At 41.1% G+C, this 26,206-nt stretch overlaps 1 protein-coding gene across 4 annotated transcripts in view; it reads left to right on the top strand.

The window, feature by feature from the left end:
• The first annotated feature begins 6,776 nt into the window (after nt 1-6,776).
• Nucleotides 6,777-26,206, top strand: part of spock1 (SPARC (osteonectin), cwcv and kazal like domains proteoglycan 1) — a 92,659-nt gene continuing 73,229 nt past the window's right edge. For 2 of the 4 annotated variants that reach the window (XM_019874874.1, XM_019874872.1), the window contains exons 1-2: nt 6,778-6,915; nt 7,302-7,439. In XM_019874874.1, coding sequence (XP_019730433.1) covers nt 6,910-6,915; nt 7,302-7,439 — 144 coding nt within the window. In that variant the 5' untranslated portion in view covers nt 6,778-6,909. Of the gene's footprint in view, nt 6,916-7,301; nt 7,440-26,206 lie in introns of all 4 variants that reach the window. The other 2 variants (XM_019874873.1, XM_019874875.1) reach the window with 2 other exon arrangements.

The raw sequence follows: 26,206 nt of genomic DNA, 5'->3' as shown, positions 1-26,206 counted from the left end.
CCCCCCCCGCCCCCTCTTCGCTGTTACTGCAAAATGCAATTAAACGGCAAAATATCTTCTCCTTCTGCCACCATGGACCACCCCAATGAGTGCTTCTGCCTTTGTCTGAAATATTATTGATAGGTATTCATTGTTCATATTTCATATGAATGTTGAAATGTTTGAAATCATAGTCCATAATAAAGTGTAGTTATTTGGTATGCTAAATATGCCCTGGTCGACTTAAACCACCAAGAACTGCTGGTTGAATGCTAAAAGCTCCTTCTCCAGAAGATTTATTCATTTTTATTACGCATTCAAGGAATTTGTTTTGCAGATTGGCTGGTATGATACATCGTTCACCATGAATTCTTCAGTGTTTATTCTGGCCTGAGCCAAGTTATGGAAAGAAAATACACGCTGACGGAGAAAAGTCGTTTTAATTGGCTGTCGGTGGCTGTCAGAGTCTGACACTTGAAGGAAAGAGTGATTTATTTCAGGAACAAAAGAGGAGGTTTGGGGCATTAATCTGACTGTATTAAACCGGTTTATTCATCGTCTTCCCACTATTTTTCCGTGTCCACGGTGACATGGGCAGAAACCTCGATTTGCTTCACATGTGTAAGTTAAGGGTAACACCAACTACACGTGTTCTCATGAGACATAATGTGATTGCAAGCAAAACATGAATGCACATGCTAATTCGAGCACATAGCTCCGGTGGCAAAGTTCAAACATAGTTAAACATAAGGGATCAGCCAGTTTTTAAAGTCATTCCCTGAAAACGTAATTGCCTTCCGCTACTTCAATTATCCTTTGAGAAACGCTTGATAAGAGTAATCTATTTCTTCCCCTCAGAGGCAGCGCGCAACCCCACTGGGGTGACACTCACAGTGGTATTTTTGTTGTTGTTGTGTTGTCTTGCTGAACACTAACCATGGTCATTTCCTCCTTCAGAGTTTGACGTTTTCCAGTTCTCTCCTGTGACTCAATTGTCTGATTCAGTAAATCCAAACACTTCATTTGAATAAAAGCATTTTATTGCTTACCATTATGACACCTGAGACGCTTCAATTAAGCTTTGCCAGACTATACAGTATTTTAAGAAGGAGAACACACCAAGCGTGAACCACCATGTCACATATAAAGATGCATATAAAGACGCTGTCGCATATAAAGATAAGATAAGATAAGATAAGATAACTATTTGTCCCACACTGGGGAAAATCACAGGTGATGACGGCTTGGTCACATGACATTTGCGAGGTGGGCCCGTTGGCACTTTGACGCAGATTTCATTAAAAATGTTCGCCTCTTTAGATGGATGACAATGATCAGTCTTTCTTTATTCAGGCTGTCTGCATCGACAGCCATTACTGCTGTAAATGTCTCTTTTGTTTTCCCTTTCTCGAAGAAAAAACATGAAACCTGACAGAAATATTTGATGGCGCCATACTGTGTTTTTACAGCACAATAGATTGGGAAACACGTCAAAAATGAACAGTGGAATGTTGCAGCAGGGTTGACGACACAGTGATTGTGTGAAAATGTCCAATATGGCAGCATGCAGGGTATGTCATTGAATTAATCCGCTGAAATCTTTTTTTAGGAAATCAGATGCCATTGATATTTAATGAACTATTAGTGTTCATAGACACTGCCTAATAGAAAGAAGGAAAATGAATTTGGGGTTGGTGTGTCGCTTTAAAGGGGTGCTCACAACACCGCAACATCGATGCTCTTCACTAGTCCAACTATGGCATGTCTCATTATGTGTCGTGTTAGTATTAAGCCAGCAGAGACAAAGTTATACCGTTGTTTTAAATACACACTGTGTGATTCTCTTTGTTTTATGTTTAGTTTGACTGCAAACTCTTTTTTTGAAAAATTGCTCCCTATCTTCCGAACTGCTGATTGCTGTGAAGTGAGTCTAGTTGAATTCACTGCCATCATACAGCGCACATATCATATTTTTTACTTGCAAGTGAAAGTAAAAAAAAATAAATAAAAATCGGCGAAGCTACGTCTCGTATATCGTAAAACTTTCAAGGCATGTTAATTTACGTGTCTTATCTTCATGAAGCTATAACTGCAGTATGTCAGTGACGCCAAAGACAAACTCCTGAGAGAACATCTCCTCATTGTGAAGAAACTGTGTTGACCTTGGATGCTACATATTTACAGCTAGCCTGCAGGGAGGCGTCAGCACATTTGTATTGTGCCCTCTGCAAACAGGTAGGTGGTCTCAGAAGATCGTCTCCCTGCGCCATTTAGAGTTTAGAACACTACACTGCTTTACTGCCTTTTCTTCTGGGATATTTATGCAAACACTCAAGGCTCTTTCGATACTCAACAAAATGCCAACAGCATAAGATGTTATCAGAGTGCTGCCACAATTGTAGCTGCATTTCTGGTATCTCCTACACAGAAGGCCCTTATATGGAATCTTGTTGTTATATCGGGGCACAACTTTAATGGGTTCGTGGCCTGTTTGTACATTTTATTTTATGAGCCAAAAACATGTTTGATTTATCCAAGCTCATCCACTTTCATCAGCTATATTGCACTGATCAAAAGGGAAAATATAGGCTTGGGGTTTTGTCAGGTGACATGACAAATTGTTATGTTTGGGCCCCACAGTCTGCTCCGAGTCTGCACCATTTCCTTGCATCATTACACCTCAGTGCTGGATACATTTCAGAACTGTCACGGCACCATCATATTCAAAAGACTGTGATGCATCACATAAGGTTTACAAATAGCAAGGTGTTTGGTTCCAGCATAACGCGCTACTCGTTGTAGTTTCAAATGTGTTACCTGGCTGAACATCAGCTTGACATGATTGAGATTCTTTTAATTAGCTGCTATTATCGAAATCATTGATGAGGAACTGATAAGAGTCTATATCCACTATGTAAACATTGACGTTTATCTGATCTGCTGGTGGGTTTAATCTCCGCGTTCTTTGTGAATATTTACTGTTGACAGTGGTAACAAATTTGTACTGTGGCGGGCAGATAACATCAAGAAGGCTAATGATCAAGGCTGTTTCTCAGATGACAACTACAATTGTGTATAGTACACAGTAACCCTATAGGTGTGAATTATAATTTTACCATTCACTTCCCTTACTTCCTTTACATTTAAAATTGCTTACACATGATTATGCAAGAGATGTCCTGGAAATGAGTCGAATCAATCTTCGATCTACATTTCAAGACAGAATCCGACATACTTTAGTCAACCTTGGGTTTGAATTCTCATTGCGATATTCCTCATTGCTAGTAATGAGCATTCGGTTTACGAAGATGATTGTCTGTTTTACAACTGAACTCCTTTAACAATATAATCCCCTGTAACAAATTGTTATTGGAAGCCATCAATTGACAGGAATGTGTGTGTGTGTGTGTGTGTGTGTGTGTGTGTGTGTGTGTGTGTGTGTGTGTGTGTGTATATTCAGTATGTGCTAATGTGAAAGTAGACAGCATTTTCTGTCTGCTCAACTGTGTCACACTTTTAATTTTTTATGAACTTTTACCTTGTATCCATGGCAGGCAATACCATGGAATAATGCGATAAGATGTAGAAAAAAGGTTTTAGTTCCCCACGGATGAAAAGTTCAAAACATATTTTGGGTAACACATCAATTTTACCATTGGCTCTTTTCTAAATGTAATAAAAACAACCTTTGTCTTTGCATAACAAGTTTTAGAGAGCAGGGTGAGAGCAAATCAAAAATAGAGGGACAGGAAACCCATCTTTTCACCATTTGCAGCAACATTATTACTGCCAAATGTTTTCCAAAAGTGCGAGCAATGCAAAGGAGAAGTGTAATGTCAGCTTTTAGTGGAGAAAACATTTGATGTGAAACTTAATGAGATAAGCCATTGGACCCAACTGCTCGCTCCCTATGCACCCAAAAAAATGGTCAATTAAACACACTCCATCTTAAGCACACAGAAGTAAGTTGCCGCCATGTCTAGCGTCTGCTCCCACATCATGCCCATGTCAGCAGACGCAGCTCAGCGAAAATCCAAGCGCCTCAAAGAGAGAGCATGAAGTGTTGCCAGTTCCCTACAGAGAGCTAAATCAGAGAGCCACAGATTAAATATTTAAACACATACCCCAATAATGAGTGCCCTAGTTCTATTGCTCACTTTCCATTTGTCTTCTGTTATACTCGCCTGCATCGCTGTCCATGGTGCTAAAAGTCGACTCAGAGGTTTCACATGATTAGCTGATGGACAAAATGTAGGATGTGCATGACTAATATGACATCCGTGTTTGGACATTCAGAACAGTACAGCGACCGAATCCTGTCAGTGCTTGGGGGGGAACATGAAAAACATCCTTCAGATGAAAAATCAATGCCACGCATACTCTGTGGAAGAAAGAGAGGCCATTAATAACTTGGACTCGTGTGTCTAAAAAAATGTTTTTAAAGAAAAAGGAGAAGCTGATTCAAACAGCAGATGTATTTGTAGAAACACCATTTTTTTTCAATTCAGAATCATGAATGGGTTGCACAGCACGACTGTAGTTACACTATATAGAAAAAATATGTTTCATTTTAACACCTCACAAAACCTAATGAGCAGAGCAAACTTTGACCTGAAACACCTTTTGGGTACAGTATGACCTATAAACAATATTCACATCATCTGTTCATAATATGAAAGGGTATCCAGTCAATAGGTACACATGTACCTGTATTTAACCCTTTCATGCACCCTGTAACCTGAGAACATAATAAGCTGTCCCCTGTAGTAACCGCTGTCCGTGAAAGGGTTAAAATGATCTTATATGATCATTCACATGTTGATAAAAAGAGCCATCCAAGATAACACATCTGTGATCTCCCTAGCCAACTTTATATCATTTACCTGTGCTGGTCTCCTTGCAGTTCCTTTTCAACATACCGGTACTCTGCATGTATCTCAACAAGCTGCAGGACACAAGCAATCCTTGCCCCTCAGCGCATCTGCCAACTTGGTTTCAAAAAGTAGACACAATTTTAGACGTGCGAAAACCAGGTCAAACTGTGCAGGTGGTCCAATGTGATTTTGGTGTTTTTGATCAAGGCACAGGCAGACAAATACGACGCCATTCATCATTTGAGTAAATTCATAAGTATGACACCAGAGCGGGACAATCCCTCGAGTCTAAATCATTGTAGAAATCAAATCCATCCATCCACCCATCCATTATCCTAACTGCCTATCATCACGAGGGTCACAAGTGTGCTGGAACCTATGCCAGCTGTCTTCGGGCAATTTTGGAATGTGGGAGGAAATCGGAGTACCCAAGGAAAACCCGGCAGGCTCCGGGAGAACACGCAAACTCCACACAGGAAGCCCCAAGCCCGGATTCAAACTCTGGACCTCTGCACCTTGAGGCGAAATGTGCTAACCAGTCGTCCAATGTGTTGCCAAGAAATCAGTTTGTTGAATGAATTATTATCATAACCATCTTAGAAATATTTCAGTAGCCTCCTTGTCACCTGTCTCTAGTGCGGGGGGGATGAAGGATGTGGGGTCACACTGATGCATGATCGGGGGTGCAAGGCGGCCTCCAATTGCTCATGTCACATGCACGGCCGACTACATTACCTGCCAATGTCATGCACTGATCCCGGCGAGCCTATTTCGGTTTCCTCCAAGTGAAGCATGCTCTATTTGTGCGTAGTGCACCTCGAACTGCCCTGATTTTGATGTCGCCAAGATTGGCCTGGAAAAGACTATTTCAATGCCACGATGGCGCACAAAGGTGCAAACACCCCATTACGCCAATTCAACCAGCGAAAAGTCAAGCAAAATACCAAAAGAAAGCTCCACCCATGTGCACTGTTAAACTGCACTTTGCGTTGGACTTGTGCTCTAAACAAAATTGGGCCCCAATATGTAGTTTGGATCCCGACAAAATTCTGAATTCACTGTGGAGCAGCGACCCGGCGCCACTTGCCTCCTATGTCTTTTAACCCTTTCATGCACCGTGTAACCTGATGACATAATAAGCTATCAACTGTACTTACTGCTGTCCCTAAAAGGGTTAATGTTAATTAAAAAAACAAACAATTATGACACTTTCATATTTACTGTAAATATTGTGTAAATAAAATCATTCCAAAAATATTGTTATGGTAGTCATGTTCTAAACTTTCATATTGTAAATTTTGTATCATGATTTTAATTTTTTTTTTTTAATTGATGGCCTTTCAATTGTACTTCCTGCAATTCGAATTTCAATTGAAGTTCTTTTTCCTGTTTGGAATTTCGGGGTCATTCTCGATTCAACTCTAAATTTCATACAGCCATGCTTCACCATATAAATACAACCTTAACTCTGAGGGAACTCTGCGACCTTGTCCCGTTGCTTCCAAAATCTTTGGGGATAAATATTACTTACTGGGCAGGGGGAGCAAACGGCTATGCAACTTTTCACTTTCAATGTCAGATAAACTGATTTCATAAGCATGGAAAAGCGGCCTCGGTTACCGACTCACCTTTGAACGAAATTGCATTGAAGTGCAGTATTGGAGGTGGAAATGGATTTACTGTAGTTACGTGTGGGTGAGGCGGGCCCCTTGATTTGAGCCACCGTATGACTTTGTACGCCACTGCTTGATTCGAAAAGAGCAGAGAGACGAAGGGAGAAAGAAGCGTCGAGAGCTCCTGTAGGTGGAGTACGAAGTAGCAGGGAGAGAGAGAGAGAGAGAGAGAGAGAGAGAGAGAGAGAGAGAGAGAGAGAGAGAGAGAGAGAGAGAGAGAGAGAGAGGGGGGCGGTGTCTCGTGACAGGAGAAACCTCCAGCAAGTTCGCTCGCCTTGTTTGTCTGCAGTGTGTCAGTCAGACAGAGGTGTCCTGCCTGCACCAGTGTGGTCGGAACTTGGACTTACTTCGACCAGGGTTCGGATTGTGACGCCACCGAACGAATGCAGGTAAGTTGGCAATGTACAGACGACAGTAAAGAGTCGCGCATTGTTCGACTTTTGGCTGAGACAAGCCGATAGAAAAAAAGCGACTAAATAGTAAAAAATGAAACGGTTCTTTTTAAACTCGGTGAGCTAAGTGCTTCAAGACCACAACTCTGCGTTGTTTGTAATGCGATTTGAAAAGAGAGAACACATATGATGACGATCAATCCTGCAAAAATAAGCAGCGCTTGCTGCTTTTATTTTCTGCCGAGCAATTTGGCGCGCGTGCATGTGCGTGTGCGTGCCGAAAGTGTTGTTATCCCACTTGAATGCTTGGACTCAACTCCGTCCATGCTGCCTCTCAACGGCTCATCTTATTATGTCCTTTTCTTCCACGCTTTGGTTTCCAGAAGATGTTCTTCTCTCTGCTCCCTGTTGTGGCTCTCTTGCTGAGCACACAGTCTGCACTGTCTGGCACAACCAACGACAAGCGGCTGACTACCGTGGGCCAACACTCCAAGGACAGATCCTGGAACAGATACAGAGATGTGAGTTTCTTGGGAGCCACTAAATCTCACCAAAAGGGACAAGTAATTAGATTGTGTGTGTGTGTGTGTGCGTGCGCGTGTGTCTTTGTCTCACTATGTCCTTCATAAACCCTGTACTCGATGTGTGCCAGCAGGCACCCATCCACCTTGTAGAGACGCAGGGGGATGGTCTCAGATAACTTGTTTGTGTGACTTTGGTCAACACTTTCAAGCATCAAAGAATTCTAAGTTGTTGGAGTTTCACGCTTGGACTTTTTGTTGTTAGAGTGCTAAGTCGACAGCCTAATAACATCACGCACAGTGAGAGGTTCCTTTTTCCTTTACAGTGGTCCGTTGACTAACAAGTTTTAATTTCTTCCCTGACCAAGATTTTAACTTTAATGAAAATGAATATTCTGTATTTCAATAAATTAAAATTCTATAATCCAGTCGCGCCCTTAAAACCCCAAAACATTTTGTGGAACATGTTTTTAATAGGTCTCTGATACGACTGATTTCAAACCGAGCCCAAGTACTTACATTTGAGTACACAACAATATGAACTACTGACACTCGATAATGCGATTCCATCTTTTGTTTGTGATGAACATTTGTTTTATTGCACTGCACTATTCTTTAGAAACACAAATTTAACCGAGCATGTCAGATGCAATAATTCACATTTCGTAGTAGGATGAATATTTGCTTGTGAGAATTATATACTATAATCTTTTTGTCATTTTGCTCGAATATTCCTGAACCATTTACAGTTTCCTGTACCAAGCAATCGATGCTAATTGTATTAACACTTCAATGTAATTTCGCATCATATCTTTTAAAACTAGCATTTTTTTGTAAGAAGACACTATGCGTTTTGTTCAATATAAAACATTTAGTGTGAGTGAGTTTTACGGTTAAGTTCAACTAAAAATATCAATAAACAGCTTTAAGCAATTGGCCGGTTGACAAGCAGTCTTCTATTGTTTCGTGGAACTCAGTCAAGCAGATATTGAGTTCCTCTGGCAACAATTATACAAACAAGCATAGCTGAAAACATCCTGACTTTATGCTTTGGGCAATCACATTCTGTCATTTGGAAGCTTCAACCAGTTGATGAACAGCACATATTTTTTATTTTATTTTAACTTTCCCAGACTCAATTCTAAAAGAGACCCTCTGCAGTCTTAGCAGCTGTGCAATCATTGGTGTCAGCACAATATTGACTTGCCTTATTATGCACGATGCTTCAGTTGTAATAGGATACAGCCCGCTGCCATATTCTCAGGAGATTTCAGCAAAGCGTAAGCTACCTTTGGCCTTATTAAAGCTGGCCATCCTCATTCAGTGGAGCTGTGATGTGAGGAGGAGAATTAGTCTTACATTCAGTGAGGGGCTTTTCACCTACAATGTGTGTGTAAATGTAAATGTTCTTCCTATGTGACTGGAAGTCATTATCTGCAAACTGTCTGTGGAGGGTGGAGGGTGGGATTGGAAGGGATAGAAGGTACAAAGGATGAGAGAACCTGTGACCTTTTTGTTTTATGGCTCAACACGCCAAATACAGCAGAAGCAGACGTGCTTACCTGTGTATCATTTTGTGTTACATTCTCTCCCGCATAGAGGAAAGAGCTATAGCGATGACTTTGACAAAAAGACAACTGTATGAAAAGAGACCATTTGTGCTGTCAGGGAACAGTTAGGTCTTTTCAAAAGGTACACAATTCATGGCTTAGCAACAAGAAATGGTGCAGTTTAATTGCTGTGAAAATGTGGTTCAGTAATGGTCAAAATGCACGGACTGCAATTTCAACTTGATCTACACAGAAGACAAAGTAGAGGCTTAAAGTGCTGTAGCTTCCGTACTATTTTTTTGATGACTGACTAGGTGATTAGCAAGACCATCCATTCCTTTTCTATGCCACGTGTCCTCACTGGAGACAAAGCACATGCTGTATAGACAAACAATCATTCACGCTCACATTCACACCTAAAGACAACTTGGAGTCTTCACTGAACTTTCCGTGCATGTTTTTGGAATGTGGGAGGAAACCGGAGTACCCGGAGAAAACCCACGCAGGCACGGGGAGAACATGCAAACTCCACACAGGAAGCCTGGAGTCCAATTCCCAACCTCAGAACTGTGAGGCAGATGTGCTCACCACTCCTCCACCTGGCTTCCAGTGTGCAAACCTTGGAAAAATAATTTCCAGGGCTTGCACTACTCTAGGATAGTATTTGATTGGTGCCTTTATTTGTAAAGTCAACATGACTAATGGCCTATTATTTTATAATTGCTTCCTTTAATATCATTGTCTCTCACTGCGTCACGATTTGATGATGAATCAGAGGGCTACAATTTCATTCTGTTACTGAATATCGATGCTGATTCATTCTCCCACTTTTAAAACTGTATTTATAATGGACAATATTATCAAGGATAAAGAAATAGATACGGTCAATTTACTTCCATTATCTTTCATTGGAGGGCACAAATTGACAATATTAAATATTTGATTTCTTGTTCTTCTCATGGTCTCACCACTGTGAGAGCGGCCATAGTGATTGGGGGCAATTTGCCTGGTTGAGAAGTTCAGACTCGACAAAGTGAAGTGCTTATTTTTCCACTGCTACATACAGTGGACACTGTCCCCACTAATAGATCGTATACTAGTTGTCGTTGTTATACATAAGTTACAAAACAAGTATGAAAGTAGTTTGTATCAGTACCTACCTGTCGTCATGTCAACAATTGGTTTCCATTCAAAAACCCTTTTGTCTGTCATTCTGACATTTAGAGGAATTATTTCACCTGATTCTTGATGTCCGTCAATCAGCCTTTTTCGTCCTCAGCTCAATTGTCTTGGCGCCATGAACTCCACATTATTTCCTCCGTGTTCGTTTCATTTTCACATTTTCCTCCGTGTCTTTGGAGCAGAGAATGACCCCATGCTTCCTCAACCATGACACTGTCTCGTTCCTATCTGCCAGACCCCCACTCCCCACATTTCTTCCCCTTTTTTCTGCTCTGCCCTGCCTGCCACATTCCACTCTACATCCCTGCTGATGAGCCACTTGGTCCCTTTCTGCATATGCATGAGGGTCCATTTGTTGGCAGGGGAGGCGCAGAAATAGTCTGATAGGCAGAGTTTAGCTGGTTTATCTCAAAAACTCAATTTAAATTGGTTTTGATTTATTTGACCGGTTATCTACATTTGTCATAGTCCAACTGCAATGTTATGGAAAATAAGCTAAATATGGAGTGCCTTTATTTGCATTTACATATCAAAAATGTTTTCTTTCAGTTTTTTTTTTTTTATGTGTGGCACAAACTCTAATTTCTTATTCCAGTCAATGAATACAAATGAGTGCTGCATTAAAGAACCAGTATAAATAGGTGAAGAATAACATCATGAAGGACAGGTGCTTCTTGATTGAACAGAGAGGTCAGTGGCTGGCTTTATTATGAGGTAACCATGTTTCATAGTAACTGAATAATGACATTACGGACCATCATGTTTCCCCACATCTCGCCATGTCTTTCCATACTTATTTGTCATGTCCCTGTTTATCGAATTTGCTTGTTATTGATGATACTAGGCTAGCGTGTAGCCTTCCAATGAAGTCTTGCCACTCTAAAACTACTTCAAAAATGCATTTGCAATGTTTGGTACAAGTGGTGTGGGGTTGCATTCAGACATTCTTTGAACTGATTTTCTTTGTTCGGCTCCACGACAGTAGGAAAAGTGTACATTAGAGACACATGAGCATTATCATTTAGATGTCGGCTGCAGTATTGGGAATGTAGCCACTGTAAACATTCAGTTGCATTGTTTCCATTGCAGAAGCGACTTGCTTTCATACCCTTGTTGTGTTACATTTGCGAATCCAGCTACCGAGGAATCGGGCTGCGAACCAATCCGTTGTTTTGGCTGTGGGAATTCGCTGACGCGCCTTATTAGATGACGTGTGAGCCAGTCTAATTCTTCTCTGTCACTCACTCGCGCTTGCATGCATGCCTGCATGCACACTTCAGCTCTGTGTTAGTCCATCACCTTAAGGATTGTTTGTGTTGTGTTTTATATTTATGAAAATCTACAAAGTCAAGTTACTGCCGATGTAATTTCCACTCAGTCACAATCACCACTGGATTTTTGTTTCACGAGTATTGCTGCAGGGAAACTTAGACAAATGACAAAGTAGCATGAGGCAATTTTTGGAACTGAGTTTTATTTCAATGTTGCTGCTAGACATGTATCACCTCCATCAGCCGCATTTTGACAAAGGGTCGGGCCCAAACGTGGGTAAACAACACAAGGAGGCACATAATTGTCGTCTGTAGTTATGATGCTGATGATGCATCTCATTGTTTTTGAGAATCATTTGTCTGAGTGCTTGGTTCATCTCACTAATTGAAACCACCCGACTTCAATCATCCTAATACGGATCACCACAATTAAAAGCTGCTCATTGGAATCCTAAGCTGTTCTCGTCAAACATTCATATTGCACTTGTCTTAATGCAGCTATTACTGGACGATCAACTGCATGGTCTCTGTCGAAACAGCAAGGTTATTCAAATAGTGAAAGTTTTTCGAGAATCTTGAAGGCCATTATATTTTGGTCTCTCTTTTTTGTCACAATTGCTGTCTGATAATTGTGAAATGACGAAAATCGCCATGTGAGTGGGCGGCACAATTTCCCGCAAGAAACAAGTATTTATTTGACTATTTTGGAGCCTATCGTCTCATTTTCTCTTCCCAAAAGACTGCGTGCTTTGTGCCAGAAAGCCGACGACACTTATTTGTAAAAGGAATATAGAAATGCATTGTTGAAAGATAATATGAAGCTCCCACTATTTTAAGATATTCTACATAATTTTTGAAGGTATGTGTGGGAATTTCTCTCTGTTTATCTGAAAGAACTTTTGAGACGTTGGAGGACTTGAGGGCGGGCCCATGAGATTTCTTCATACCACGCTGATTCATACTTCACTTTGTTTTTGTGCACACTTATGCGGCAACTAACGACAGTCACTATTGATGAAATCTTTAGCGTGGCGTTTCCATTTTCTTTCACGTGTGTCTCCAAAAGGGTCATGGCTGAGCTGGAGCCTATCCCAGCTGACTTTGGGCAGGAGGCGGGGGACATCCTGGACTCGTCAACCGGCCAATTACGGAGCACATATATCTCATTCACATGCACGCTCACACCTATGGACAATTTAGAATCTTGAGTTAACTTAACATATGTGTTTTTTGGGATGTGAGAGGAAGCTGGAGTAGGTGGATAAAAGCCACACAAGCATGGAAAAAACATGCTCCAATAATTCCAAAACAGCACATTGATCCCCAAATCTCAAAACTCTGCTCACCAGTAATCCGAATGAAAGTACAAGTAATCAAAGAAACATGTTCTCATAATTATGTTTCAAGCAAGTGAAAATAAGCTATATTTAAGTTGATGTCTTTGATTCCCTGCCAACCATTTTCAAAGCGGAGAGCCCCATGTTGGCACGATTTGAGAGCTTTTTGACAGATTTTTCACGACCCACAAATAGGCATTGGAATCGAAAACCAGTTCTTATCGGTCCCCAGAGATTCACTTCCTTGGCGTATTTTGCTGTTCTTGTGAACGGTTCCCTTATCAATTCCATTCGGGGTGAATGATGTCACCACATACGTTGTATAGCGACGCTATTTAGTAGCGCAACCACTACGAAACATGGGGCCGGATGCTTTCCAGTTTGTTTACATTTTACAACTAAAGCATCACAATAGCTTGCAATAGTTGCAAAGGTGATATTTTGTCAAGGGAGGAAACACTACCTAGATACAAACATATTTGCACACACAGCATGCCATAACTTTTAAATGACGGTCGCGCTTTTGATCCTCTCCGGAGTGCTCAACCCAGCAGCAGCGGCAACATAACCACATCCTCTCCTGTCAGTACTCCAGGGCCCTCATGTACAGTACAAACACTTACGTGGCTCTCACACTAAAACTCGACATATGGAAAAATCCAGAAAACATCGCACGCACAAATAAATCTTTATGCATGAATCTCTGAGTATACATGAAGGCAAGCACATTCCTTCTCAGAGTACCAGACTCCTCCTTCTCCACGCCCTTCTATAATCATGCAAATTAGCATGAACTGTGCTTGCCGTTGAGAATAATCATTCTGCATGATCTGATAATCAGATTATCAAGACATGAGACACCAATTAAGAACGCTGAAACTTCACAAAATGTACACTGGTGAAGCTGGGAAACGAAGTCGAGGCCCGAAAGGCTGTTCTCCTTTGCACTCTGTACTCTGGAGTCAGCACCTTCTAATAGAGTGCTGAGCAGGGACGGCAGCCTGGACTCAGCGATCAGCGCTCCGCGCTCCCAAACGGAAGACGTGGTGGCCGCGTGAGTTCAGTCTCCGAGTTGGGTGGATGACAAAATAGTAAAAATGTACCCTAAGAATATTTCTATAACCTGGTGTGTAAGGAGCGACAGAATCTTATCTATTCCCATCCCTCCCCTTTTTTCAGAAAAAACAAAGTTGCTTTCTTGCTTTTTTGGTTTAGTAATCAACAGTAGAACATGGGTTGGATTTACCTAAAACACTGGTTTCTGACCAAAAAGCTGAGAAAACAAACTTGGGAAAAGAAACATTTCACACAGAATGTGTTGATAAGAAATGTTGCTCTTGTGACATTTGAAAGTCTAAAAACAACACAAAACTAAGATGGTATGACTCGTCTTAAATGTCAGTGTCTTTTTTACATGGCGTTCATGAGTCACTTCATGAATTGCATCAGAGTTTGTCACGATGCATCCCTGCCATCTGTAGGACTCTCAACTCAACTCAAATGTATTTATAGAGCACTTTCAAACAGCCATCGCTGCACGCAAAGTGCTGTACATGGAGCAACTAACATATACAACAATAACTCTGTTAGTCATTGCAGAGGTTTACAACCAAAAGTTCACCGACAAGCTGAACGAGACCCTCTTCCAATTGTAAAACGTGCTGTACTTGGTGAATACAATATATGACAGTTCACGCTTGGATTCGAGTGGACAAGCATAAATATCCACCGCTGTGAATGAATTACCGGTAATCATATTACAAACATTAGTAGTTTAGTTTACATTTTTGGTGAGAATTTTAAAGTTGTATGAGTTCAATATACTTTCTGTTCCAGATATTCCGTGCTTTGCATGTTAAAAAAAACATGCCAATCTTTCTGTTCATGAGGTTCTGTGCCTGTCGACTCGTGTTTTTGTGGCTCCATTATAAAGATTTTTATAATTATGTTCTTGTTGGATGGTTCAATGTGTTCAGGCTCATAGAGAATATTCAAGGTTGTCATCTTTCAGACATATTTTATTGTTCGCAATCGACAGCAGTCTCACTTGGTCTACCAGTCATAGTGAAGGCATGATTGTGTTTGCATTTTATTGTGAACATGCAGGACAAGTTGGTAGACTCTGAAATGACTTTTTTATTTTCATTTCAACGTTGCTGGAAATACTAGTGTCACTTTTTTTTTTTTTTTAAACCATTCATTGAAGGACGAGATGGGCTTCGCTGAGTATCCAAAACACTGTACTGGGAAGACATTTTCAGCTTGTGCTTTTAAATGTCATTTTCTGTGCTGTCCATATGCACATCCTGGTGTGTTTGTTCCAGTTTTACAGCAAGTGGGGAGGGGCCGGGTGCGGTTGAGTGAAGCTGATTCGAAGAACCTGCGAGTCACCTTCAAAGGCACAGATCCCCTCTGAAGAAACACTTCTCAGGCAGTACATAGTATTTTCATCAATTAAGCTAAGACTTTGTTGAAAACATGTCAATCTTTCTTATCTCCAACACGCGCTGTCCTCTATTTCTTTTTCCTCCTGTTAAGCTGCCTCTGTATTTTTTTCGACACATGGTTTGTCATCTCCACTCTCACCCAGCGCTTCCTTTCCTCTCGTTTTATACTCCACTAATTCCGAATGAAAGACTGCCCTTCAAAATAAACCCCCTCTCTCTGGTTGCTTTCCACCCCTTAAATGTCCACCCTCAGCGCACGTGTCCCTCGTCGAGCTTTTGATCGCAAACGAGAAATTGCACAACCAATCTTCAATTGAGAACTGGGTAAATATCGCGCAGTGTCCCTGTTGATCCCATTTTACAGGGACTGGCTGGCCATGTGCATGTATCTCTCCAGCTCCTGTCTCACCATGTGTTGCAACACACACACACACACACACACACACACACACACACACACACACACACACACACACACACACACACACACACACATTTGTGCGCCCTTAGGCTCCCAATGAGATTGATCAGACAAATTATAGGGCTCGGTCATCCAGACGTAAGCCACAATGTAATCAATAAGAGTGAGAAATGCAGCAGCACACAAAGAGAATGGGGGGCATTTCGGTCATGAGCCAACAAAGGGTTACCGTTCGCAATGGTGAGGATAAAATTTGTGTGTGTGCAAGAGAGACTCAAAACAGGTGTGCGAAAGGGTTGCCAAATTCAGTTGGATGACGCGAAAGTGAATGAAAGCAAAGGCGAGAAAGGAGAAGCTTTCATGTCACGCCCATCGATACTGACTGTGTGGACTGAGCAGCTGAACAGAAAGAGGATGATAGCAGGCTGCAATCCGCCATAAATTCTGTGTTGTTGTTTCAGTCTGCTTTGTCATGATTTCTCCTCTAAAATCTTCACTGCCTCTGTGGGGGTTTGGCATCAAGTTGAGAAATTTACCAAGACAGAGAAAACACACTTGAGCTCCTTGAAAATTGCACACAAACATTACTGCATTTGACTGCAAAATGTTTATTTTGGCATATCACAATTTCCTGTGGAAAAGACACCCCATGATATAATACGCCCCCCCCCAAAATCACCCTTATTTTCGATGGACAGTCGAACCTGTTTTCAACATACTGTACACCGTTTATGTTTTCACCCAAACATACATTTCAAAGTCCCGATTTCATGTAGTTCATTTTCTATTTGCCGATTTTGCTTACAACAAACACCTTTATCACATAAACTTCATTATATCCCCACAAAATAGTGAAAATGCCTTTGTTACAACCAACTGTGGGAAGCTGACTGCCACTGCAACCTGAACAAAATGTACAGCGTTACTGATCGACTCATCCATTGTTGTACTTCCGGAGGCATGGCGCGGCCCTGAGCACATGGTCTGAAAACGTGCATGTTAATCAGAAGCAAATCTCGTTGTGTGTGAAGGCTTTCGAAACTTGGATGACGCGAAAGTGAATGAAAGCAAAGGCGAGAAAGGAGAAGCTTTCATGTCACGCCCATCGATACTGACTGTGTGGACTGAGCAGCTGAACAGAAAGAGGATGATAGCAGGCTGCAATCCGCCATAAATTCTGTGTTGTTGTTTCAGTCTGCTTTGTCATGATTTCTCCTCTAAAATCTTCACTGCCTCTGTGGGGGTTTGGCATCAAGTTGAGAAATTTACCAAGACAGAGAAAACACACTTGAGCTCCTTGAAAATTGCACACAAACATGACTGCATTTGACTGCAAAATGTTTATTTTGGCATATCACAATTTCCTGTGGAAAAGACACCCCATGATATAATACGCCCCCCCCAAAATCACCCTTATTTTCGATGGAGAGTCGAACCTGTTTTCAACATACTGTACACCGTTTATGTTTTCACCCAAACATACATTTCAAAGTCCCGATTTCATGTAGTTCATTTTCTATTTGCCGATTTTGCTTACAACAAACACCTTTATCACATAAACTTCATTATATCCCCACAAAATAGTGAAAATGCCTTTGTTACAACCAACTGTGGGAAGCTGACTGCCACTGCAACCTGAACAAAATGTACAGCGTTACTGATCGACTCATCCATTGTTGTACTTCCGGAGGCATGGCGCGGCCCTGAGCACATGGTCTGAAAACGTGCATGTTAATCAGAAGCAAATCTCGTTGTGTGTGAAGGCTTTCGAAACGGAGTCTCCCAGACGACACTCAGCCGAGACTACGAATTGGCAACAGCAACAATTTCGACAATCATCTGTGATGGCAACAAAGTCATTGCAGGTTTCGAGGCCAACAGATTGCAGGATGATCGTAAACGGCTTCGGGGCGCGGCACATCCTGAACTGTAGAAGAGGCACTTTTCATTTGCTGACTGAATGTTTTCTTCATACTCTAGATATTTGTAATTGACATTTTTATGCTGTATTACATGTTCATGTTTACATATCAATAAATGTACATACTGTAATATACATGTTAGTTGGTGGCCATTTTATTGGAAATAGTTACAACGAACTACCGTTATAATGTCAGAAGGAAATCGTAACTACGAACAAAAATCAGTTTGACAGCCCTGGTGTGTGTGTGTGTGTGTGTGTGTGTGTGTGTGTGTGTGTGTACATATATATATTTGTATTTTCAGGAAAGTCCACTTTCATCTCTTTATGTATATATATATATATGAAGGCTGCTAAGCAAACCAAAGAAAATGGAAGTTAGTTACAGCGCCGAATAAAGTTTCAAAACATGCTAGTTAAGATATGCTCCCCTAAAATATTGGCATTCATTTACTGTTAGGGATGGGTACCCTTCACATTTGAACCCATTCGGTTCTCATTCTTGGTACCTTGTAATCCAAGACCAGTACAACATTTTGATACTTGTATTCTGTTGTTTGTAATAATGAATGTTAACTTTTATAAAAATGAAAGAATATATCTTTTTCAACATATAAAATTAGACAAATATCAAGACAACATCACGAATTTAAAACAAATGAGCCAGAGGATGCAGTCAACATAAAGCTATGACATTTTACAATTAATAATGTTTAACTCATGCAAACAATAAATTAACACTATAAACTACAGTTCAGTGCGATGCAAAGTTCATTACAATGACCAATACAAGTTATGACGTGAAACAGTAATATAAGAAAAAGCTCAACTTTCAATCAATCCCAGCAATTATCGTCAGACACAAGGAAAGAGCTGAAAAATATTACATGGCAAAATCATAGCACATTTATATTGTGTTAGGTTTTTACTTTGTCATTATGTTTTCAAAACAAATCTTTTACACGTCTAAAATTGTATTTGTGCGCACAAAAAAAGTTGTATGTCTAAGGCAGTTTCATCACGTGCACTCACATGATGTCTTTATTTCATTGTTGGCAAAACATGATGCTAGCTTTATGTCAACGTGCTGATCTTATTGAGATCATCTTGCTTTTTGTTGTCAGTGTACCACTGTAGATGTCAAAATGGTTTTCTATCTCTTAGTGGTTCTATTGCCACTAATGAAGCTGTCACCCCACTATGTGTAGTTTCTGATATGCAATCAGACAGTTCTTCCTCGGGGCCTGCTGCCTCACCATTATTCTATTTTGAGCAGTTGAGTTTTTAAGTATCGATGCGCCACAGTAACCTGATTAAGCTTCAACACCAAACACAAAGTCCCATTTGGGAGTGTTAGAATTCAGTGGCATAGGGGACGATGACGTTTTTGTGTTTGAGCCTTACTCACTGATTCATTTATTTATTTATTTTATGATTCTTCAAAACTGACATTGCAATACATCCCGACAGACATCTGAAATTAAAGCGCATAATTTATTGGGCACTTCTGACTGACGCCATAATGAGGATACCCTGTAGGTTTTGTTTCTCTGTGATGTCAAGTTTCAAGGGGTTTTTCCAGGGTGATTTTGAACTGCAAAGTAGATTCAGCTTTTCTAAATGTTCTGAACTCCCTTTTCACATGTAGCAGAATAATGCTACCTGGATGGGTTGCCGTAGAAGACTTCTGCGTAAAAATAGGTCAACCTCTTATAGTTGATTTCTTGTTAATTTTAGGGCTATCCATCCATCCATCCATCCATCCATCCATCCATCCATCCATCCATCCATTTTCTCATCCACTTATCCTCATGAGGGTCACGGGTGCGCTGGAGCCTATCCCAGCTGTCTTTCGGCAATAAGCGGCGTACACCCTATACTGGTCGCTCCACTTTCCTCCCACATTCCAAAAACCCATAAATTAGACGAGGCTGAATCTACAGCACCTCTCTCTAGTGGTTGCCACCAAGTAGTGAACTCAATTTCGTCTCAGTTGCTTGAAGAGACGATCAATCAACAGTGCTCGACACTGCGCCCATTATGCTCGCAATTGCTCCCATTTTTTCAATGCGTGCTGGAAAAAAATTCATCTGGTCACACAGCACGAGCGCATGTTTTAATGCTCCTACCGGTATATACAGCAGAGGCGCTCCAACTCTGTGTCCGTCTGTCAGACTGCACATAGAAGACGGAACACGCATCAGGTTAATTCCTTCCTGTATAAATAAAATAAATAAATGTCCACGTTTGGATGTGTTACATGTGCCACGTAAACGGCTGCATCTAACTGAATGTTAGAGGAATCTATGAGCAAAATTGTATCATGTTTAAAGTTTCATTTAATTTGGGCACATCTAAACGTTTGGGTGCATATCCAGCACCCCCAACTGCCTGTACACAAAGGTGCCGGCCACCTGGCCGGAGGACGGTTGAAGTCCACAATAAGCACGTCAATGCAGGTGGGCGACCACAGGGGAGAGGGCGAAGCTCGGTCACAAAAGGGGAACGAATAATTCGGGAACCGCGGTTGAACAACAAAAGACGAGTTGAGAACACCCGTCGCGCCCAGGCGACATTGGCCATCCGCAAAGTCTGCAACATGTTAATTCGATGTAGACCAGACAGAAAAGGCGCCAACGTACTGGTGGTTCAAGTTTAAAAAACAGGTAACCAATCACCACCGAGGGGCCGGACCGGGGGTGCGGCATGCAAATATCAGGGGCAGTGGTTTTCTTGTATTTTGCATATGTTACAATAAAATGTCGAACTCGTGGAGGGCGGGACTCTGAGTGTGATCGCGGAGCAACTAAACCGTCGTTCGCTCTCAGAGATCCGCTTCCGCCGATATTGAAGACAATTTTCCTGTGTGCCGAGTCATTTCTTTAACTTTGTCCGAGAAAATCTCTGACACTGAACAAGCATGTTTTGCTTCACAAAGGACAGCTTTCCATTGAGCATGCTCCCACTCACTGAGGGGATCACGACCAGCCCCGCATTGTTTGTCTATTTTCATTGGTTCATGTGGAATTACAAATACTGTTTGGCACTACTGTTATAAAACACAATGGGTCTCCAACTATCAAGCGATGACTCCATTAAAACGCGGGAATGGATGTAATGTGTGTTGCGGGCTGATCACTTGGATCACTCGTGTCATAAAACGGGCAGATGCTTGTGATTGCATATTTGTATTGTTGATAATACACTCAACGTTAGTGGTCCAAACGGGTAGGATCAGAAGGGGAAGATGACGTTAAGCATTATCACCCCTCGCATTCGTGACGAGACACATCAAGAGAAGATCCATCCGTGAGGCTGTGAAGATGCGCAGCCAATCAGCTCACGGGATAAACCCACTCATTCTCTCATTGGTCGAGGTTGTGCCGGGAACCAATCACGCACCTTGTTTGAGTGTTAGTAATTTTTTAATGAATACGGTATTTTGGGAAAACCCAAAAAGCACTGAAGCCCCAAAACGGAAAGCGCGAAGTGGCGAGGGATAACTGTAGTGTGTAAAAAAATGTTTGTTTTTCGCGGTCAATTGTTCTAAAGTGTTTAAAAATGTTCAAAATGTATTTTGATTTATTAGTATATTCATATTGTTGAAACTATTACAAATAAATCCCTTCTTCTTACTGATGATTTAAGTTTTTGCACTGGCATCGTTTCCTTTTTTTGACTTCTTTTCAACTTTTATTTAAAATAACTGACCTGTTTTGTCATCTGCTGCTTGTTGCAAACCAAATTGATGTTACCCCAAAATATTTCGCAAATATATTTTAAGTCACTGTCAGTCTTTACATCATATGAAACGATGGTATGCCAATTGCAACAACGATACATCAGCAAATATGCTCATGCTGTACCTCCCCCAAAAAGGGTGCGGCCAAATCCGTGCTGGTGCGAACCACTGACACAGTTGGAAGCACTACTGCTACCAGTGCAAAGGTTAGTGTCGAGCCCAGATCAACCAACAATTCCACACAATCGACAATTCTCTGTAGAATCTCGAAAGGGACCAACTCTTTAGGTTCTTAAAATTTCACCTCCTATAGGTGTACCAGCACTAATCTTCCATGAAATACCGTCATGGATGCTGGAGTAAGATATAAAGCTTTGCTCGGAAGCGCTCCCTCGAAAAACACATATGCAATACCAATGCGTGCCGTGCAACACTAAATTAAGGTGGATTACGGCGTGATTGATCAGTGCTGTTCATTTTGTTCTGCACAATGATCATTCTATTCCCTCTTGGCTTCTTGCAATCAGTCTCAGTCACGCTCTGCACCGGCATTGTCCTCCTCTTTCCGAACAACTAATGAGGTTTTATCTTGAGCTTTATTGTGCTGTATATTATGTTGGTTTTGGTCGACTTCTGCTCGCCGTAACACCTTCTGTTCTGCTTTTCCCCTGCAACAGCATCCAAACGGTCCTCAACATATAAATGGGACTAAAGTGAGCATTGTCAATCACTCATTCAGTGAATTTATTTTTACAAGCGCATTCTTCAGCTTGGCTGACATTTGAAAGCAGCTCTGCCAAGCCTGAGTGTGAAATGAATCATGGGTCATCTATTTCTCTTTTTCACACTTGTCCAGGTCTCCTTTCGATCACCGGCAAGAATTCTGCTCTCTCTGTCTGTCACCCTTCCACTTTGATGTTTGTGGTCTGGAAAACCATGTCAGATTGAATTGGTCATTATCTAACCTATCCCCCGAGAACATGGATACGCTTACTATTTGTGTGTGTGAGGCTGTGCGGGTGTGAGAGATCTTGTCTGCTTTAATAATTCAGGAGTTTCTGCTACTGCAGTTTGCAGGATGCTCCTCAGAGTGAGAGAACGCAAAAGAGTGAAAGGGGTGGTGGGGGTGATGTTGTCAGGAGATTGACACAAAGATCTTTTCCTTATCACTTTCACTGCCTTGCCTTCCCCACCATGTCATTTTGGGAACATCTACATCAAGACGTGTCCCTGATGTACACTTGTGTTATGTTAGACAAACAGTTGGGGATGTTTGTGAATTGTAAACAATTGTTGAGCCCTGCAGGCTTCTTATGAATACTGCATTAAAAGTCATAGACCTTACTTTGAGAGTGTTGGCAGGTAAACCAGTTGCCCTCTGGGTAGTGTAGTCAGAGTGGATTAGCTTGAGGAGAAAGTCAAGCTTCCAGCAGGTATGCTGCTGTTTGGTGTTAGCAGTTTCCTGTTCTATCGCAAAATTCAACCGATGGGAGCAGCTTTATTGGAAGTGAAGAAGCTGCCGGTCATTCTGGATGGTCTGGCGCGAATGTCCAATACACAGACTCAAGCGGTGACTGAGCTCAACCACAATATGGATGCGGTTTTGGGGTGTCTCCGTACGATTGGCGACAACATGGTGAAGTTGGAATTCTCGCTTCGGAAAGTAAATGAGGATTTGGCTGATCGGCGCCAGTGAAGGAATACAGCCACGAACTCAAGGCCACCTGAAATTGTTGGCGGCCGTCCCAAGACAAAACAACGCTATCTGGACCCTTTCCCTTGGAAAGTACATTAGCATTACTACACCTTGTGACGAATGGTTTATTCATAAAGGTACCAGGTTGGGCTGCGTCGCGCCCCCTCATCACGTTATGTCTTGTGACTTGTTGCAACTGTCATATGCTTGATGTGCAGGGAATTTTTTTTCTCCGAGACTTAAATTATCCTCAGAAGAGGATAGTTCGAGCATGGTTTTTTTATCCCCTCCTTCCCTAGTGTTTACTTTTCTCATCTAAGATCTCGGGGCGCTGTACTTACGGCGAGTACCGACAGGCCCTTCGCACTGTATCCCATGTTCGTCTTTGTTTTTCATGTTTCTTGTGCAGAGCGTGCCTGTTAAGTCCAATTACCCCATGGGGATGAATAAAGTTTTCTGAATCTGAATCTGAATGAATCTGAATCTGAATATAGTTTTTTTTCTTCCCTCCAAAGTTCCCACTGAAAAGCCTTTTTTTTTTTCCCCAGTGAAGATGTCTGCAGACTCTCACACCACCTGGCCTCCATTTGTCATTTTTGTCTTGTGAAATGACACCATTCAACCAAAAATAACCAGTAAATATATTTACCCACTGTGATTTGCTAAACAAATGTGGGCTAGCATAGTACTAACATATTTTAGTAATCCAGACACCATGCAAGGCTGCAATCCAATTGGATTGCAGGACAATATTACAGTTTGAAGAACTGTCAATAATTCAGCCATCCCAAACACGTCACATGTCTCGGACTGAATGATTATGGAAAATAATAAAAATTAAAATTTAAAACGGTGATTCCAATATCACATGCAATTATTTTTCAAGGTCCTTTTCCATTATTATGTTTTTTTAAACAAGTCATAAATTCATCTTTAATACAATGAACAATTAGCAGATCTATTCTAGACAATAGGACATTAAGATGAAGGCAAATGAAGCATCGATTAAAATGAAAGACAGTTTATTTCTGAACTATAATGACAGGTTTACACTTAGGAAATACTTTGACATGTCGTCTTGTAAGCATTTACCATGACAACATCATTCTGCCAGACGAGTGTGGCGTAAACACATGTAAATAGTGCTTTACTGTAGATCAATAAGAAATGAAACAATTAAATAGCAGATTAATACAACAATGCAAATAAAATCTGTGGCTTCATCGCTTAAACATGTCAAACTTTTCACGCTGCATGAAAAATGACGTGAACAAGTTGAGTGCACTTCTTAAACACTGAATGTATCTTCATTGATAAACACAGTATACATAGCAAAAAAAAAAAAAAACCCCGAAAAAAAGAAAAAAAAAACGTTGCGATCCCCAGTCAGTAACATCACATATAACACAGTTATAACTGCTTATATGACATAGAATTTCAAAAACTGGCAGCCTATTTGACAAGCGGTGGAACCTCATCAATGTAATGGCGAGCGCCAATCATTTCGTTTGTCTCTATCTCCATTTTCAATCAAGTAATCAGATGACCCAACACATGGCCACATACAGGATGTGATGGCGAGCACCAATCATTTTGTCTGTCTCTATCTCCGTTTTCAATCAAGTAATCAGACGACCCAACGTATGGCCGCATACAGACGGATTCATCCTCAAATTATAAGTCAACTTAGCAGGTTGCTTCCATTTTCAAATCATTTGAGCGGCGAATTTATTTTGATTGGTTACCCTTTAATGGCGCCCATGTGCAATCAGAGACTTGTCAATCAAAGTCAACACTTTAATTTTATTTTACACATGCTCACACATGACAGGTCATCTATCAGCACAGACACTTGCACACACAGATGGTTCCCTCGAACACGCGCATCATGACGGCAGCCACACAAAACACACACAGGTTTGTTTTTTTCACCTCACGACTCGAAAAAGATCAAGCATGTTTGATACTGGCCTTACGGTCTCATGAGAAAGAAAAGAGAGCAGCAAGCTTTAGTGACAGTAATTATGTCTCTGCCCCCCCCCCCCCCCCCCCACACACACACACACTTCCTGCCTCACTGACCATTTAAATCGCAGCTTTTGCGATTAGTAAATGACATTTTATCAAATCACGATTATATTGCAAATTGATCATTCAGCTCTAATTTTAACTTATGAGTTTATTGAGCAATGGAGCTCACATAAAATTGTATAGAATAAGCAAAACAGAATACAGTTAGTGTGAATGTTTTTTTTTTCACAGCACTGCCGCAATAAACAAGTAGAAATCACAGGTTTTGCGTCGGGCAGTTCCTGGATTACTGCCATTCTCAACTTTGTCATGTCGTACTTGCAGTGTGCAACGTACAGGTAAGCAGGTGCATAAAGCTAGTCACAACCTTCAACATGCAACAAAAATAAATTGGTAAAGATGGAGGTCACAAGGAATTCACAAAGCTCACAGCTGAGGCCTGACTGAGCAATAAACAGGCTGGAATGAAGGGCTTAAAGGGTTTGAATGAGTGATATGGTACAAAGAGACAAACTCTGCAGACGTCTGAGACAGCACAATGATGGGTGTCAAGAAAAAAATATGCAATCTTTGTTCTAATGATAAAACTTAACAAAAAAAAAAACGATGAGTAAAAATAATGGCCACGGAGAAAAAATAGTGCTGAAAGGGTACTTGCTTTTTAATCCTTTTGGAATTCTCAAGTAGCAAGCTGTCCTTAGTCAGATGGCAAAGTAAAACAGGCCGGCGGTTTAAAGTTGACTTTCAAACCTTAAAAGAAAAATAATGTAATACTGATCTGGTCAATGGGAAAGTATTTCAACTTTGGTGCATCATTGGGAGTCCACAAATACCCCTTTGTTTTTGCATGCACTTAGATTGCCATGTGACATCACAAGCACCATGAAAGGTGCCCTCAGTCTTTTTTTATGATTTACAAGAAAAACAGGACAGGACTGTGCACTGAATGTGTAAACACAAATTAATCTAGAATTTGCTAGAGGAACCAGATTTAGGAAGGAAACTAAGGATGTAACGTAAGGTTAATGTGCAAAACATTTCAAGAAACATTATATTTTCAAGTCATTTCTTTGTTTTTTTATTTTTGGTGAATATATATTTTCCCCACTTGTTTGCCCAGAGAACCACGCTGTAACCAGGTAAACAATTTTCAAAAGCTGCAGGTTTCC

The sequence above is a fragment of the Hippocampus comes genome, unplaced genomic scaffold, assembly GCF_001891065.2.
Source record: "Hippocampus comes isolate QL1 unplaced genomic scaffold, H_comes_QL1_v1.1 scaffold118, whole genome shotgun sequence".
Lineage (NCBI taxonomy): Eukaryota > Metazoa > Chordata > Actinopteri > Syngnathiformes > Syngnathidae > Hippocampus > Hippocampus comes.
The sequence above is the reverse complement of the archived record's forward strand: the minus strand, read 5'-3'. Positions and strand labels throughout refer to the sequence as shown.